The sequence below is a fragment of the Tachypleus tridentatus genome, chromosome 4, assembly GCF_004210375.1.
Source record: "Tachypleus tridentatus isolate NWPU-2018 chromosome 4, ASM421037v1, whole genome shotgun sequence".
NCBI lineage: Eukaryota > Metazoa > Arthropoda > Merostomata > Xiphosura > Limulidae > Tachypleus > Tachypleus tridentatus.
The window spans coordinates 82,193,037-82,208,667 of NC_134828.1; the positions used below are offsets into that span (position 1 = coordinate 82,193,037).

The 15,631-nt window shown below is 30.4% G+C and overlaps 1 protein-coding gene across 8 annotated transcripts in view; it reads right to left on the minus strand.

Annotated features, from left to right (window-relative positions):
- Positions 1–2,871: 2,871 nt before the first annotated feature.
- The window catches only part of LOC143249555 (uncharacterized), a 39,346-nt gene continuing 26,586 nt past the window's right edge, over positions 2,872–15,631 (minus strand). For 3 of the 8 annotated variants that reach the window (XM_076499606.1, XM_076499610.1, XM_076499605.1), the window contains 2 exons: positions 9,043–9,135; positions 2,872–6,075 (listed from right to left, as the gene is read on the minus strand). In XM_076499606.1, coding sequence (XP_076355721.1) covers positions 5,530–6,075; positions 9,043–9,135 — 639 coding nt within the window. In that variant the 3' untranslated portion in view covers positions 2,872–5,529. Of the gene's footprint in view, positions 6,076–9,042; positions 9,136–15,186; positions 15,342–15,631 lie in introns of all 8 variants that reach the window. The other 5 variants (XM_076499611.1, XM_076499607.1, XM_076499612.1 and 2 more) reach the window with 3 other exon arrangements.

The window sequence follows — 15,631 nt, forward strand, 5'->3', positions numbered from 1 at the left end:
CATTGTTGTAGGTGGTATTGCATCTATGTGATATTTTAACAAGTTGTAGTACATTTTATTCACAAGAAAATCTTCCTTATTCCATATATTGTTTCCTAACTATTGGTCTTACAAGCATATTTAAATTAATTTGACCACAAATAACAAGTGCAAATGCACTTGCAATAAAAAAATTCTGTTCAGTATTTCTTTGTTGGAAATTACGAAAAAAATGAATACTTGATTGAAAGTCAAGGTAATTTGCTTTCTGAAAAACAGTACTTTTAAGTTATTAAAGATTGATATATGCTGGAAATTTGTCATAATAACAGTTTAAACTTTCTTGTTGCACACAGTCTCAGAGTTTTTGAGAAGCATGTTGTACTAAAAACGTAAAATATTCTTTCATGTGGTAATACACACAATGTTAAAGTTCATGAGAAATATTTAACACTTTTGCAACAGGTACCCCCTTTAAATCTTTCTAGACAAGTCAGTGAACTACGTTCAGAATTTAATTAAACAATTTACTATCAACCCATGTCAATGAAATTAACATTATAATGTACATTGTAATTTGAAGTTTTATATCATCTTTTTAATTCCTTTGTTTTAAATTAAATCTTTAAAAAAAAACTTAAATTTATTTTCTTGTCACATGACCCAAGAACTATGAAAAATCTCAACTTTTGCACACTGTCTAGACAGTAAGTACAATAACTTCCCTATTAACATATGTTCCGAAGTTCTTTTGCTCAGTTCTGTTGAAAGATAAATTTTTCCAACCCTAACAGGTGCCACACCCACTTCTATAGATAGCCTTGATATTTACGAGTCATAAGTAGTTACTTGATTCACATATTTATTAGTAATAAGTTAGAAGTATGGTAATATTAAAAACATTTACTTATGAACATTTTTGGAAGTCATTTGTTAGTTTTACACTCTCAGAAAGTTAATCCACAATATTCTTACTATAAAAAAACATCAACTATTAAGCATGAAGTTTGTGACACAACCTGTTTAGAAAGAACAGATTTAGTCTACAATAAAAAGGTGCAGAAGATAAATGTTTAACATTTTCCAGAGAACATTATGTTGATGAAATTATACCCTTCTTAACTTGTATTCAGTATATATATATATAGATACCCAAAAAAAATTTTGTTTAGCACTGTCAAGATTATTTGTTTAATTTTATATTATAATTCAAGTGCATAACCTTGCATTTATTATAATTAAGTCACCTACCATTTATTCACCCAACTCATCAAATCAGCTAAATAAATCCTTTTATAAAGTAGCAGCTTTCTTCTTGCAGACAGCAACACACAAGAATTTTAAGATCAGTAAATTTATTCTCCATACCCCTTTCTCATTGACTTAAATCAAAAGTAACAAAGATCTTAATGCTAGGCCTTTCATTATGCCACTTGTGACAATAATTCAGTTTAATTAACTCCATGACAACCCTCTGCTTTCTTCCATCAAGTGACTCTTCTCCAATGAGCCAACATATCCCTCATACTTCCGATACTTCTTTAAGATGAACCAAGTTATTTGAAATTGTGATATGCAAATATTGCACTGTTATATAGTACATGTTGCATATTTACAAAATGTTTATACTTTTCAATAGTTTTAATTTGGAACATAATAAATCCTGTCAGGTAATGCTAAATTTATTCATAGGTGTTACTTCTTACAAAAGGGTCCAATAATAGAAACTAGTTCCTGTTTCTCGGAATAATTGAGTAATTTCCTACTTTACCTTGTACGTGTGAGATTATAATTGTAACACAAAACTGATATTTCCAAATTCTGATTGATCAACCACAGAAAAATAAACTATAAATTCAGCTTTGGCATTTTCAGACACATTTACTGCCAAGTTATACAAGCCCAGACTTACTCGTGCTATTTAGTTTTTATTTCATTAGTCAGTTAAATAGACGATGGCAGTGTGTACTATTTTCAGTACTCCTCTAAGCCTTGTTACATTATTACATGTTACATTGAGTAAGTGCAAGATTTCTTTCAAACTAAGAAACCTTGAACTTGATGGTCCTATATGAGATCTCAACTGAGTAAAGAATAAGATCTGGAAGGATACGCAGTTGAGAAAACTTAAAAACTGCTGTCTAGTGTGCTTAAAACTTCAAAACAAGAAAATAAACAGTTTTTGTATTATTATGTAATAAAGGTTGTGCATTTTGCATTTCACTTTGTTCCTTTTTATTCATTCTAAAGCAATACATGCAGTAAAAGTTTAGTATTATTCTGTATTCACTTTCATGATCAAACTTCCAGTAATATAGAGAACCCATTCTGTGTAGTTCTAACATTAATTCAGTTTCACCTGCATATTTTACAGAAACATACACTTTGAGGTGGTTTCTATGTCATATGCCTAGTGATATGGATTCCATAAAACAGTTCACATGCACTGATACTAAGAATGTATCCATTGGACCAAAAAAAGCTGAGACCTGATTCATTCTGCAACAAGGTATCAGCTATATTATTGAGAGAATATGAAACAAGGTCCAGTTACACTTATTGTTCAAGGATTTTGTTTTCAGGAATTTTCAAACAAACTAACTCACTGTAGTTGCTTTTCACAACTCATTATCTCTCACATTTGTTAAACTTACGCATCGTGGAAATATATTCCAATGAACAAACCATCAGATCTAACATTTATAAAGTTAATTTTTTCTGGTTGTCTTATAAAATTTTATCTTTTTTAACCGATTAAACAAAAAGTAATTTTAGTTCAGTGTACACAAAAAAGGAAAAAAAAAACAGTTTGAACATTAAGGTTGTGCTTCCAGGCAGTATGTCTGAAAAAATGACATTTTATTCAATTAAAAGCAAACAAACTAAAAGAAATGTAGATAGTAATATTTATTAACTATTGAGCTGAAAATTCACAAATAGATAGCAATGAAATTGATAAAAATTGAAATATTAAAGTTTGAAATAGGTAAGGTTCACCTGTCTCAAACAACTAAATACCATACATGAGCTGATTTAGAAATGTCCTAAAACATTGTAGCTATGAAAAATATAATTGTTACATAATCCACAATTAAGGTTAGGACAGCCTGACAAATAAAACAAGTCATATACAACAAGATGCATCAGAAAAATAACACATTGTATGCAGTTGACAAATATTTGTGAATTAATGAATCATTTTTTATTTAAATAAAGAGTGTGAAATAAAATTTATAATGTTAGTTATTTGAGCCAGTTACTTATATATCAAAATACTTCGATAACTTGCTTATAAAGATTGTAACAAAATGATTTAAATATATTACAACTAAAGCAGTGAAAAGGTTAACAGCACCAGACAGTAAGAAAAAAAAAAACATTTATTAAATAAAACATTAATAGTTTAATAATGTAAATTGCATGTACATAGAGCAAGAAAATAATAAATATGCCCCATTTCAAATAGTTACTTTTATGTAACTGTCGCAATGTTTTTGTAATTTCCAAATATTCACAATACATGTTAAGTTACTGCAATGTGCATACTTGTATGAAATCACAAAGTATTTACTTGAAAGTTCAATGACTAGAGTTAGTATAATGACTACAACAATAGTAAAATACACACACACATATTACACTGTTTACTGTAACACAGTGGCAGAGTAGAAGGATTTTTATAGGCAGGTGGCTGTATCTAAGTGAAGGGGATCTGAGATAATGGTACATGACAGGATGAAAATAAATATGATAAAATGAAAGCCTTTCATAATTCTACAGTGAAAACATCTGCTCTATCAGAATTTGGATCAAAGTATGATCTGTTATTAATGAATGGAATAAAATTGGTAAACAGATACTTATAATTTAATGAAGATAATATTTACAATTAACCCACAAGGGACAATATTTTATTTCAACACAAAAATCATATTAGCAGTTCAAAAGAAACCCCAGAGTAACTTAATTACTATTTTGTACAGTGAAATGATTTTTTCATCTGCAGCTAAAAACACTAAAAAATAAACACTAGGTTAAATGTGTTTTGTTTTTTTATTATTTCAGTTAGATAGTTGCCTCATTTTCTTTACTTTGGAAAAGTAATTTCTGTTTAAACAGACATGAATCAAAACAAGGATAGCAATACCAACAAACCTTGCTCTGATGTAGCAGTATAGTTCATTACAAATTTTAAAAAACAAACTGAATCTATACAAATACTTTTATTTATGTCCTACATTTTCCCTTGACCTACACCAACAGAGATTCATCTATATCTGTTAAAAATAATTATTAATAACTGGAGATCACAAAGTTATTTAAGACCTTGACAAAAACATTGGGCATAAATGATATAGTTTATGGAGTTGCAATTAATTTATTTTTATTTATCACAAGTACATTCCATTTTGCTATGCTTGCCTTAAATTATGGAAACATATCTAGATTTATTACCATTGTTACAAAGAGATCTGCCCAGAGCTGTAACTATCTTCAACTTTCTAGTTGACTCCACACGTCCCACCCACTTGCCCATCAATCAAAATGAGGTTTTTAGCACCACAACTACAATTTTTTTCATTTTTACTTTATAAAGCTACAACCATCACTTTTCATATTTATTATTTAACACTTTAAATTAACAGATCAGGATTCACCTTATGGTCTGCAACTGTAATCTACACACTTCTGTGACTACCCTGTTTAAAGTAACAAACCTAAAGATTATTTATGCTAGGTAGTAAATGTGGACATTCAGTCTTAAGAGTATGATTCACATATATAACCTATAATGAACAAACTACAAGTTCTCCATTAGAAATGTTGTGAGATGCATACTAAAACCTTATATATTTAAAACTGCACTTGTTATTAGTCCATAAAACAAAAGCTATTTATGTGGTATCTACAGGCTGACAATTTAAGAATACTTCTCATTATTGTAGCTGATATCAATGAGATTTAAGTATCTACAACTGTGGCTTTAATCAAACAAACCATAATAATATCCTGGTAATATCAAATAACTTATTTAATCTAGTCATCTGTTTTAAATCCTTTAAGTTAGCTATATTTCAACCTCTACTTCACATAAAAGAAATCAACTCTTATATTTTACACAGTTAATTATTCTGTAACACTAATTTCAACCAGCTTTCAAATTTATGTAAATAGTTTGTAGTAGGTGGTCAATACAATAGAATTTCTAATCTAAAAGTAAATAAACAACAAAAGATTAGATGATTCAAGAAATGTAAGGTTTGCCTCCAACCATGTGTGGTCTTACTGAAATTATCCTTTAGGTTAGTAGATTTTCATTTTCCATATCTAGGATCATTGATACAGTAACTAGTAAATATCAAATTAATTAACTAATCAATATATTCAGGCTCTTTAAAGACATATACCACTTATACATAACTGCAATATCCTGAAATATAAATTTCGTTTTCGTAATTCTGTAAGTTCCTGTTTCTTGACCACTTAAACAGGTTTAGTATCCTTGTTTTGTCATATCTTCTCTTGTCTTCAGAAGTAACCTTGATAACCTTAGAAGTTTGTGTCCTGAGTGCTTAGTTCCATTTGTTGTTCAGGATCACTTTCACAATTATCTGCTAAAGATGCCAAATTATTACTTTCTTTTCCAATACTCCCAACATTCGTGTTTTCTCGTCTGATTTTAGCAGCTTTTTCCAAGGTTGAAATACTAGGAACCTTCCTATTTCCTCTAGATGACAAGAGAGTTTCTTGATGTTCTTGAACTCCTGGTGTCATGGGAAATACCTTGAAACAGTCATCTTTGGGTTCATTAACCTGCTCAGTATCAAATTCAAAGTATTCCAGCTCTTTACTTACACTGTCTTCTGAATCAGTGGGAGTATAGTCTTTGAGTAAGTTTCCATTATTCTCACTAACTTGTCCAATTACTTCAAAACTGGATGATTCACAGGACTCTCTGTCTACGTGAAATGTATAATTAGATGTTGGGGTGGTAGGAATAGAAACAGTCTCTGACACCAGTTCATAATTCTCCACATCAGGACTGGAAGTGTGACTCTCTTCTTCTCTATCTGGTTCAGACAAGTGGATCTTCTGCTAATTAGAAAAGTAGGGTATATTTTAAATATGATATTACATATTACAAACAAATATCAGTAAATTATTGTTACCATGTTGTTATATTAGCTTTGAGCAAATATAAGTGAAAGAAATTGTTTGAAGACAATAGTATTCTTTAATACATTCATATACTCTTTCCTTTAAGATGGTGTATAAATTTAAGATCAAGTAAATGATAACCAGGAATGCTAGCTTGTGCCAAATAAAAGCCTCGAGAAGTTTCTTTTAGACTGATTAAGAGTGGTAGCTGGTACCACATAAAAAAATCTGTAAAATGAACAGAACTAAAAGATAACCAATAATACAAACCTCTGCCAAATGAAACAGTCAGAGTAAGCCTAAATTAAATGATTATAGGAATACTAACAAGCACTAAATAAAACATCTACCTGAGGCTAGTGACACCCATCAATGCTGACTGGTACAAAGAGTTACAGAAGTATACCTAATTAAATGATAGACAGGGATCTCAACTAAAAACTATTATGTAAAGCTTTTATTTTTTTAAATGCCATGAGTTGAACTTATCTGTGCTATGTAGAGAAAAGTTATTATCTGTTTTACTAACTTGTACTTTTGAATACTTTCAACTCTGGTTAATATTGTAGACCTGTAATTTTGCATTAATTGAGAAGCCTGGGTAATGTTCAGCTCAGAATAACTCTAGATTTTTTATTTTTTATTAGTTCGGATTCTTTGGTAACGTCCAGCTCAGGTTAACTATAAAGACCTTTAATTCTTCATTAGTTGAAGTTCTTGGATAAGATTCAGCTCAGGCAACTTTCTATATAATTAATTTTGCATTAGTTAGAATTTCTGAATAAGGTTTAGGTCAGGTTAGCTCTGTATACCTTTTTTTTTTTTGTTATCTTACATTTCTGAGTAACTTTAAGCTCAGTAACCTGAGCTTAACTGTTTATACCTTTAATATTTCATTTGTTGAGATTCTATTGTAATTTTCAGCTCAGGTTACCTTTGTTGACCTTTTTGTGTGTGTGTTAGTTAAAACTGTTGGATATCATTACATTCAGTTCTGAAAATGTTTTTTGGTGCTAGTTAGAATTTTTGTACAACATCTAGCTCACTTGAATGCCGTAAATTTTTTTATTTGGCACTAGCAAGAACTTACATACAATATTCAGCTCACTTTAACTGTATATTTTGTATTTGGTACCAGCTTGGAGTTCTGTATAACATCCAGATCACTTTAACTGGAAATACTGATATAGTAACTAGTATCATCAGATTTGTTATTTGGTACAAGTTGGGATTTCTGTGTAACATACAGCTCACTTTAACTCTCTATATTTTTTATTTGGTACAAGTTACAGAACTTGATTTAATCTATTTCAAATTAATTCTGTACATTTTCTAGTTGTTGACATTATTTAGGATTACTGGCTATCATTTAATTAAATAAACTCTGTAGACCTTTGTTTACTGAATAACTAGTTTTCATTATTGGATATTCCTTAATATTATCCAGGAAACCTGACTAATGAGCTGAAATCTTCCAGAATTGCCAGCTCATTGCTGGTAAAAACTTTGTTATTTGTAAAACACAGCAGAAAGTTTATGTGAAATTTAAAATTTGAAAGTTGAAAAAAATGATCAGGATAGATTAAAATGTTAAGGCAAAACATAAACTCATCTACAAAAAAAGGTGTAAAATTACAAAATCTAAATAAGCCTTAAATCTTGCTTTATCAAAAAAAATAATTAAATAACCAAAGAAAAAGAAACTTTTTTTTTTAATTACTCGCTTAATTTTATTTTTCTGACTCATCCATTTTATTTGGATTTTATTACTATATTTTTCTACTTCTATTATTAAATTTCATATCTGGCAAGTCTTACCTTTATTTTTTAAACTCTTTAAATATACGATGTTTTTACATATAAAAATTTACAAACAAAACATCTTTTATCTCTTGTAATAATTTGTTAAAATTATTTTCTCCTCGTATCATACTTTTTTTTATATAGACTTACCATAATGTTATTTAGCACATTCTACCATAACTTGAACACTAACAAAGAACTACAATATAAACAAATTGGAAAATCAGGAAGATGATTCTGTTATTTAAAAAAAAGTATCTTGGAGGCACTATAGTGAAACTTGCATTCCAGTGAGCAGGTAAATGCTAGCAACAAACACAATTTATTCTCTGTTTTTACAAATGACTCTAAGATGTTTATCTCTGAACATCAAAATTATCATTATAAAATGCTATTACGGGTGTGATATAATTGTGAAACAATGTTAAGGTAAAATCCGCATGAAACCGATGAACTTACAGAGAGAATCTCTCAACAATGTGGCTTAAGAGAAGCTGATTATTTGAAATCAGAGGATTGACTTTGAACACGTCCTTCTTACATTTTAGAGAAGAATTTTGAATGAAGGTTTTCATGTGAAATGGAACTCAAGTCCACATTATAAGGACTGATAAGCAACTGCAAGGACATGCTTTCAGGAATAGAGCTATCTGCAGGCATTTTTCAATGACCACCATGGTCTCCAGATGTTACTTGTTTTTTTTGTTTTCCAATAGGGCCTACTTCATGTATGTGATTTAAGGTGACTCTCCTGCTACCTTGGTAGTCCTTTTTGATAGTACAATACACCAAGTAAAGTTCAACTGTTAGAAATTGAAAAGTATCATTTCACCTTATATTATTTTCTCTCATGAATGAAAACAATACTAAAATTGAATGGCGGTCACACTAAACACTGTTAGCATGTCAGCTGTGTAAATTTCAGATGAGCACCCTCTAGGATTAATTATTTTTGGCTTTTTAAATTTACCAAATATTATAGCTCTCTACTGATTTGCACCGAGCTACAGACATTAGAACAGGGAAACTAACTTAAACTTGTTAATATCTGCTAAGAATGTGCACTAACATAAACATGAAATAAACAATCAGATATCTCACCATCTTCTGAGTACTGCTGTCATTTATGGAAGTGGAAACAGTTTTTTCATCATCTGTATTTTCCAGAGCCTCATTATGATTGACAGATTTCTCCTATTGAAAAGATAACCATTTAATTAGGAAAATATAAGCATACAGCTATAATAAGTTTAATTATTACAAACATGTCAAAATTTAGATATAACAATAATTATATCATACTTACAATAAGTAATAAGTCAAAGAACATTAATTATAATAATATGTTCCATAAAGATCATGTCATGTTTTAAACAGAAACACGGTTACACTACACTTAATCATCACAAAATAAGTCATGCTGCAAAGCACCTAACATATTTAATCCAATTAAGATACTGGTCAAGATGGAACTCCCAAAGTTAAAATTCCAAGGAACAATTTTTATTAAATGTTGGGAAAATTAATTTCCCACTGAATTACGACATGCTGAATCAATAGAAGACTGTTTCCGAGCTGTATATTTTATTATTTAAGGTTTGTATTTCCCTTTTAAAACTGCAACTTAATTCATTCAATACTAACTTTATGAAATGCACTTAAATCCTCTTATACGATGTAAAAGGCATTCATAAGTTTTGCACAGTTATTAATAAATTAATTATATAACAGAAAGGGTTCAGTTTAAACAGAATGCATTTACCAATTTCTTTTATATGCATTTCATAAAGTTAGTATTGAATGAATACTAACTACTGAGATAAAATTAATTATATACACACACACATTAATACAAATATTCAACTACAACTTCTTTTATGAAATGTAAACATACATTTAAAATTGCATGTTCAATTTTCACACACAAGGATGACTTGTTGATATACTAGTCTCCTTGTACTTAGCACTTGGAATCCTTAGTATAATACATAAGCTGGACTTTTGGTACTTGCTTCTCATGGTCCTGCACCCTATTCTGTACTTGCAAGTAATTATTTCTATACAGCTTTCAGGTAATGGTTCGAGTCTCATCAACACTAGAACACAATTATCATCCTTTTTACACACCCCATTTCACTAGGACTGGATAACACTGGTACTGACCAGGATGTCTGTTTCCATACCATGACTTAGGAATGAGTACCCATACTACAAAATCAAAAAGTGCATCACTCATTGGTAGAGAGGTTCCTGGTGTTTTTGTATTTGTGAAAAGGAAGCTGTATGCTTCATCGACTGAAATTACTCTTTCTGCCACATGTGACTGAAGAATTCTTTTACTGCCTCTCATTTCTTAATAGTGAGTTCATGTTCACCAAAACTTTACAGCAAATGATGACACTGTATGAACATTCTGGTTACATGGTGTGACCACTTTTATGGGATATAGAATCACACCTCATCAGATCACAGAATGGCAGAAAAGACTTCACAGCATTTGTGGTAGCTTTTCATATTCTTCCTTCATATTTTAGTTTATTAGAGGTGCTTGCCTTCCGTCATAAAGGACTGCAATAGATCCATTCATTGTGTGCCATAAATCATCAAGATAAAATCAGTGTCCCAAGAGATGACAACTTCTGCATTACAATAGATAGAATGCAGAACAAGCCAGATGTCTGCTTCTTCATGATTTGTTATAGTTGTGACACATCAACATTATCCTTGGATCATTGGACACCTTTATTTTCAGAAAACCTTCTGCAGCAACCTTAACCTTGTCACTCAGACCATAAAGAATTAGTCCCTTTGACAGTGACATAAATTTGCCTTGTTATTGCAAAGTGTCAGAAAACTAGAACAATTCTTGAGTATAGGTACATGATAACCATGAGAATTCCTATAGGTAAGGTTAGGCTTTCTCATGGTTACCAGACATTCCAGTGAAAAGGGATATACCCAGTTATTAGCCTTTCTTATTTTGATCAGAAACAGTTAAAAATATTAAATTGTGCCAGTTTCTCTGTACTTCAATGTGATTTTCATGTGCATAGTTTGTTATTATACACAACTCCTTAAAAGTTTACTTGGAAAATCACCTAACAAAGATAGATTATAAGGTACAGTGTTTCCTCCCACTTGTCTACATTTTCTTAACCTAACCTGTCACTGAGCAGCCATAGAAATTGAAATCTGAAGACTTTCCCAACCACAAAAGAAGTAAATGAAAGAAAAAATTTCTTTTAAATACATTTAAAACAACATAGGTTGTTTATTTTTATTTTAACTTGTCAAGCATCTAAGTAATTTTGTTTTACTAAGCAGTTAAAATGCAAAGCTTTAATTATTAGATTATCTAACAAATGGTAAAAAGTGTGTTATTTTAATTTAATTCCATGTGTATAGGTAAGGGGTCAGAGTGTGCATGCCATGACCTTTTACAGACTGTAGGTATTATGTAATTGGTGTTATCAATTATTCAATTTGTTCTAAACTTTTGACAGTTCATAATAGAATAAATACCAGATACAATGTACGTGGTTATTAAAAAAATAGATATGCATTTTACAGGGTTTAGAAGTTATGCAAATGCAGTATGCAAACAGTACAACAGAAAAATGTATTTTCATTCTTCATATGAAGGTAACCTTGTACTCCAACTTATCAAAATCTGAATCAGACTGATGTAATCAATTCACAGATATACTTTGAGTACAAATGTTTTAACATCTGATATTCTGTGTACAACAGACTTGTACATTTTACTAAAACAAGCTACATTTTGTGCAAATAAATGTAGCACACTTGAAATTATAGTCGACATTCCTTCTCCAATTCACTTTTTCAAATCTCTTACATTATTATTTCATATGGGAAAAAAAACGTTCCACTTTTTCACTCTGGAAATCTGGTAACCTTAGGCTTTTTTGACCAAGTGCTGCCTTGTCCCTATACCATACTATGTTTTGAGCAGAAGCCTGTCATTCTCTTAAGATATTACTGACTTCAAGATGTTTTTGTCTCCCAGCTGTTTTTTTTTAATTTATTAACTTCACAGATAGGATAACTACATTAGTAGTTTTCCCTGATTTAGCAGTGATAGGCAGACAGTCAACATCACCCACTGACAATTCTTGGGCTACCCTTTTACCAAAGAATAGTGGGATTGACTTTTGTATAATAATGGTCCCATGGCTGAAAGGGTGAGCATGTTTGGTGATAAGGATTTGAACCTGTGGCTCACAAAAAGAAAAACAGACACTTTTGTATTTAGAAATTAAAAAAATAAAAATAAAGATGTGAAGTCATAAATGAATAAAAGCAATGTTCATTTTGGATAGGCATTTTGAATTATATAACTAGCCCCATATATAAGACAGATACAACTTCAGAACAAACATAATTGGTTTCAGCACATAAAATTTATGTTAAAATGTCTGTTCCCAACTTTTGTAACAAATATGCCTCCTTTTTAAAAACATTCAGACTTATTTTGAGGCTTACTATTCATATTATACTGTCATCTTTGTCAAATACATCTGCCAAATTGTTTTGTTTAATGAATCAAAACCAGTAAGTTTGTTAACATGCTCATTTAAAATTTACCAAAAATCTATAACTATGCATCTGCAGATGAACTGTTTATTGTTTATTTAAGAGGTGCAATAATTACTGTAATATACAACTAAAAGAGTATTTTGACTATAATTAATATTATTAAAATAATAATTGCTATTATATTCTATTTTACATTTAATATTCCTGGAATAAATTTTTATATTACAATGTGAACAATAATTTTTTTTAAATATTAAAAAGAATCCAAGCACTGAATTTATTTCAATGCCTTTGAACAATGAACAAACACACACACACACACACACACACACACATGTACATCCATTCCATTCCACTTCTTTGTACATCTTATTGTAAAGAAAATAAAAGTGACAATTAATTCCAGTTAAAGTACTGTGAAGGTGCACACACTCACACATACATGCATATAAAAGTTTAAGTTCATGCTATAAAAAAATTAGTAGCTTAAACACAGAAGCCTTGTAAGTAATAAACAGCTCTTTTTAATATTGAAATAAAGCAGCTAGCTTAACAAGAGAGTTTTGGAACCACATGTTGTTCATAAGTCTTTCAGTAACTCACCACTATGAAGTTAACACCTTGTAATCTAGTCCAAGTACGATTTGAACTTCAGGCAATTCCTTGTAAAGCCAGTACACTAATATCTAAGATATAATGACTGAATCTGCTAGCCTGCAAACAGCTCCCACTTCGCAGTTATCAGAATATATCTTGCATATCAATTAAAACATGGCCTCAATTAACACATTTTAATAATTTCCAGTCAAGAATAATTGCCATAAGGATAATACTGATAATCATGTAATAATCTCAAGCCAACAATCCTCAGTGTTATCCAATAACATTTCATGCAACACTAGAACAGTCCGACAGATTAGGACCAAAACAGTAATTAAAAAAAACAAAAAAAAACCACTAAACCCTTTATATTATAAGTGTTAAACATTCAATGTGGCAAAGAAAAAAGTTCCACAATCCTAGAAAGTGCAAAAAACATTTTGAATTTAATTATAAATGTTTTTTGTACATTCATTTCAGTTTGTTTATTATTAATTTTTTTCTAACTATAGGTCTAAATTTAATACTTAAGTTTATCTATTGTCTGCTACAGATTATTGTTTAAAAAGTACTTTGCACAATACTGGATGTCCCTAGCTAGGTGAATAAAGAACAGCCAAAGGTTTTTCTGAAATGTTATTCTTCTACAGTATTACAAGTTTAATGATCTAAAATGTTAGTTTCACATCTTTTAGTCCTAAAATCTTTAAAGAAATGATTAAGAGGGTTATAAGGGAAAAAAAAAGCTGTATATTATTTAATTCAAAGAACTTGTCCAAGTTCACAATTTCAAACACTTGGGATCATAAAAAAAAAAAAAGTTAGTAGTGTATGCAAAGAAAATTTCAAAAATATTTTCTGGCTACTGTGGGTTTGCTCTGAATGACTGATTAGTATACTGGTATTAAACAAAATGTTCTAGGAAAACCCCAGATGCTTTAGGTAAAATATGGATCTAGAAATATTGTTTTATGCACAGCTATTTTAAACATTATATAAAGTAAAAAAAAAAAACGAGAATAAAAATGGCCTAGCATGATGACTTATCACATTTTTTAATACCAAAAAGAAAATTATTATTTAGTAGTTCAAAGGATTACAACAACCATAGCACCCAGCATTAACCAGTAACTTCAAACATTGTACACAAATAATATACAGCACTTACCAACAGTGGTAAACAAATCACACGATGAACAAAGTTGAAATGGACAGCAATTGCCTAGTTCATTTTGACACTTTTAGAGAAAGTTTTAAAACACATTTACATTTCAATCTAAACTATTTTTGTTGATTAGTTTTCCAAGTCCTTCTCCTCAAATCCCACTCTGAACCAGACAACTGCTGTCCATTTCAATTTTGTTCATCATAAAGACTGTTTAAATCATTTATAAAAGAAAGAAACAGTATGATTCAGCAACTTAAGCTGACAACACTAGGCAACATTCCTTGCTGTCAAGTTAACAACATTATTATCTGACAACCTTATGTTGGTAACACAATCGAGTAAGTTAGAATTAGTAATATTATGTGTGCTGAAAATTTACATCACTATTCAGTAACATTAGACTAGTAACAGACAATATTAGAAATCAGATACAAGTTAATAATGTACAATACAAGCCCACAATACTACTCAGCTGTTGTCTTGATGAGAACCACTCTCATAATAAAGCATTACTTAGCAATTTTAAACCCAGCACCTACAACACTAACCAGCATTCTCAATTTTAAGTCACAAAACATTCCTAAATGGAAAAAAAAGCACAAAACAAGATGATTATACCACCTGCAAATGGCCAATGCTACCTGGGAAACATAAGCAAACAATGCAAGAGTATCCAGTAACTCATAAACCAACAATTCTCCCCAGGCTATGACCATGTCTCACATCACAACAACAAAATATGAGAAACTTGTCTTATTGCACACTTCCAACTACCTCTAAATGCTTTATTACTGACTTAAAGCAAAATCTCTTAAAAAGAATTTTAACATCACAGACAGCATATCAACTTAAAAAGCATTAGCCTGTCTGCTGCTTGGTCACTACATTTACAGATTTTAACACTCTCTACTGCACACTACCTTTAGAGATCTTATCATTGCTGACACTCTTTGCACTCTTTGTGTGCTCTGCACAGCTTCCAGTGTAGCTAGGTTAGTCTTACATCTTTCCACATCTACCAGGTTTTCTTTAAACTGCTCCATTTCAGAAATCACACACCGCAGAGCATCAACAACTGCATGAATAATGTTAACACTATATACCTGTTTAATAATATATTCAATTGCTTTCAACCTAAATGACAAATGTTCATAGTGTTATTTGTTTGAATTCAGAACTAACCTTTATAGGACTACACTATTTTCTGCAACAGCTGTCATGCTATTCAGAACAAAACCTAATATATATAATGTTAGCTCTTGCACAAGCTTTATGACACAGAACAAGACAGATCAATTCTTGTATTACTCATCATAATATGTAGAACAAAACTGATAGAATGTTTAACATAATTTATTAACAAAA